The sequence below is a fragment of the Aptenodytes forsteri genome, unplaced genomic scaffold (genome assembly GCF_000699145.1).
Source record: "Aptenodytes forsteri isolate BGI_AS27 unplaced genomic scaffold, ASM69914v1 Scaffold18, whole genome shotgun sequence".
Classification (NCBI taxonomy): domain Eukaryota; kingdom Metazoa; phylum Chordata; class Aves; order Sphenisciformes; family Spheniscidae; genus Aptenodytes; species Aptenodytes forsteri.
In genome coordinates, this window is record NW_008795135.1 from 356509 (window position 1) to 360489 (window position 3981).

Genomic DNA, 3981 nt, shown 5'->3' on the forward strand with positions numbered 1-3981 from the left:
TTTTAAAAGGAGGGGACAACTGGATAGATAGGGCTTTTTCAGAGCTGTGTCTGGGGATCACAGTGAGCACAAAAGGAGTGAGAGTCGGTAATGTTATGTAATTAAAAAAAAAATCAGACTTTTCTGGAATATGCCATCAGAGTGTACTGTGTGTAGAGTAAATTTTCTGCTTTACTCAGCAGTTGTAAGGTTTCATCTTAAGTCTTGTTCTGGACACAGCACTTCAGCAAAAGTGTGGATCAACTGAAGACAGTCCACAGGAGCAACAAGAGTAATGAGAGGTCTAGAAAACAGGTTATATGCTGAAGAAAGTTCAACAAGTTGAGATTGCTTATTAACTTGAGCTTAAAACCCGAAAAGGCACACGTTTTCAAATACAGAAAAGGTTAGAAAAAGAAAGGGGAACACAACTTGTTCTCCAGATTCAAAATACAACAGGAAGGAAGCACCTAAATTTCTGTAAGGGAGACTTTGCATTGACACTGAGGAAAAAAACTAATAGTAAGGATGGCAGAGTGCTAAAACAAATTCCCCGGGGAAGCTGTGGATTTTCTGTTACTGGATGTCTTTAACAAGAGGCTATACGAACTTCTGTAGGGAATGGCATACACTGATTTTGCCTTGAGGCTTTAAATTTCTTCCAGTCCTCTGATTTTGTGATTTCCTACCGTTTTGCCAATAACACCAGCGTCCAGATCACCCACATGCTGCCTTTTAACGGAGTCAACTCCTTCCTCTTTTGCACCATATATTCCGATCTGTAAGACTAGGAGGTGATGTGGAAGGAGTAAAGAGTAATACCGTGTTTATCTGCAGTCAATCATCAAAAAAAGGTATGTAGAGATGTAACCTCGAGGTATCTTAGCTGCCTTTGAATAATACAGCTGGGCTTCCGAGGAGCAGGTTAGCTGTGGCAGCAGGAGTTTAGTACAGACTACTGTGCAGTGCTTCCTAGCTAGGTTGTGAGAGCCTCAGTAGGTAGTTTAAAGCCATCTCAGGTATTTCTACTTTATCCTGTGATCTGCGGCATAAGCTTGCTCTCAGTAAGTAACATGTTCACGATGTGGTGGTAGGACAAAAAAAAAAAAAGAACAGGAAGAATTGTGTTTCAGTTGTGTGCATGTTTGTCGTGTTGTTTCTCGGTTCCCCATCCTTCACGGCTGGCTGCTCACTCTCTGCCTCTCTTCCGTCATTGCACATTTCCTAATGAAGGTGCTGATTTTGAGTAGGTTTTTGTTATAAATAATGTCATGAAAAGTTTCCTGTGCAACTTGGTGGTAACTGAGACTGGACTGCCTGCTGGTAATTATTACGCAAAAGAGTTTTATCCTATTTAAAGGTTTAGGAGTGGAGAATATACTTGTAATAATTTCCAAATTTCAGTCAGAAAAAGATTTTAATTCTGAGGGTTTATAGACAGACCAAAAAAAAAGACTGGTGAAAATCAACGTTTTTAAGAAAAACATGCAGGTCAGTATTTATGGTAATACAGAATGAACTTAATTTTTTTCCCATCTTTATTTCATGGTAAGTTTCTACTGAATTGAATGTAATTAGATTTTTCTTTTTTTTTTCTTACTGTAGAGAAGTTATTTTCACTGATTTGGGAAGTTGTGAGCAAAATAAATTCCTAAATCTAGTAACTAGTTGACAGGTTTTAATTTATAGAACTCCACATTGATGTGTATTTCTTGCCAGTTAACTTATATAGAGTTATTCAGTGTTAAGGTTTTGAATGTAACAAAGAAAATGCATATGGGGAATTGTTTTAGCCATGAAGCAACTTTTCCATCGTATGCTTTTAATCAAGTCATAAAGAGACTAGAAATATGACTGGGCTGAAAGGAATATTGGTTATACCTACATAAACCCCCATGTTCATCACTGTTGGATCTCTTCCCCTGCCAAATTATCCCTGCTGTCTGCACCGGTCACAGAGTGCACAGGGAGAATCTCCGCTTTGCCCGAGGTACAGATCATGTGGCTGTTTGTACGTCCCGATGCCAGGGTTTTGAAGGGGTGCCAGTGTCACACCGGGCTCCCCAAATGCAAGGCAGACAAGCCCTGGGAAGCCTGTACAGTCCCTTTTCGACAGCTTTGTGAGCTTCCCCCACATCGGGCTTCTTGCAGGAAGTGTCCAAAGCCGGTGCAGGCGTAACAGTAACGCGGGCTGCCTGGCTCTGCACGAGCAGGATGCCGACAGCAGGTGAGCAGCGACGTGTACTGTGGTTTGTGTTTTTTTTTTTTTTATTGCAGCCAGGCAGTGAGTTGGATAACTTGGAGGAGATTCTGGATGACCTGCAGAACAGCCAGTTACCGCAGCTTTTCCCAGATAGCCGCCCAGGCGCGCCAGCAGGCTCAGTCGACAAGCAAGCCATCATCAATGACCTCATGCAGCTCACCAGTGACAGCAGCCCTGGCGCGGCTGTGGCCACCCAGAAACCAGCAATGAGGATTTCACAGAGCAGTGAGTCCGCTTTCCATGCGCGTGTAGGCAAGGCTTGCGAACCCCCAAAGCGGCGGTCATGGTGCCCCTGGGTCGGCCGGGGAGGAACCGGGCAGCTCCTTGTCCTGGTCTGGTCTTGCGTGATGACATAGCGCCATCTGCGGTCGTCCCATTTCAAAAGACACATGGAGGTTCCGTCTAATTCACTCAGCACCCTGGAAGTCCATGCCCTCTGGGGAATTTTAAGGGGTTCCCTCAAAATAAATGAAATGTCCCCTGCTGTGGTTACAGGTGATGCTGCTGGTGCAGGGGATTTGGCATGGAGAGCGCGTGCATTTTGTTCTGATGCAGATCGCTCCTTTTCAGCAACTCTTTGAGTAGAAGGGACGAGAGAGGCTTTTCTAAGCATGAAGGAGAGTTGTCTTCTAAAACCACAAGATTAATAGAAAGACGTATGATTAAGAGGAATGCCCAAGTTTAATTTGAAATTGTGGCTTTTAATTGAGTCACTTCCAGCTGACAGTGTTCCTTAACTTTATTAATTAACTTACAAATCAGTGTTGAAATGTTGGTCTACCACCATAGAATAATGGAAAGGGAGCAAGACAGGAGTCTTATCAGCTACGAATGTTGAAGAAAACAAAAAGCCACTGCTTAATTTTTTTCTCCTGTTGGCTAGGATGGCAGCATCTATTTACTTCCTTAAATGCAGCACTGGTGGTTTTTTTATAAAACATAGGGCTTAGATAATATTTTTAGCCATTCTGATGATACTAAAATAACACTGTGCCACTTTCAAATGAACTCAAATTATTACTTAGAAATGTTTAAATAAATATTAATATTACTATTAGTAATAAGTATTAATGTTTAATATTAAAACTACTACAGATCCTTAAATTATCATTTGTTATCAATGTTGCTCAGAGAAAGATGCTTGGATTTAATGTACTCGTTTTTGTAAGTATGGGGGTACTAACAGCAGCAGCACATGAGTCAGAAGGAAATCTCTGTGCATCTGAAATAGTGTATTCTTTCTGAAGCAAGGTCTGCTGGTTCCTTCCACTGTAGCCTTTTGGCTTTCCAGAGTTAACCTGGCTTTGAATCTGCTTTCAAAGCTACTGGTGATATAGTAACAGTATGATTGTAAATGAGAGTGTCTTGGTGGTTAGCAGCAGTTCTGTAAAAGCAGCATCCTGTTTCCCATGTAAATTAAAACCCTAAAACTTTTTCCCACAGCTCAGTCTTGTGTCTGTGCCTGATTCCCCTAGGGAACTTCTGCCTTGCTTTCAGTAGAAGAGCATACAGAAAACAGGTTCACAGAAAGAGTGAGTGACTGCTCATATGCTCACAGAAAAGCAATGTAGAATGAATGTCAAATCATATACAATTCCAAAAGAAGTTTGGGATTTTTAATTTTTTTTTTTTTCCTGAAGAAATAACCAGCCTTCCTTTTACAGGTTTACATTAAAATACTTAAAATATTTTTATCTTTAAAAAAAAAAAAAAAAAAAACTTGAAACCTGCTAGATTTG

General features: G+C 41.0%; 1 protein-coding gene across 1 annotated transcript in view; it reads left to right on the forward strand.

Annotated features, from left to right (window-relative positions):
- Positions 1-3981, forward strand: part of NCOA2 (nuclear receptor coactivator 2) — a 190104-nt gene that overhangs the window by 155262 nt on the left and 30861 nt on the right. Inside the window, 1 exon segment of the mRNA XM_009278417.2 lies at positions 2257-2467. Within this exon segment, the coding sequence (XP_009276692.2) occupies positions 2257-2467 (211 nt within the window).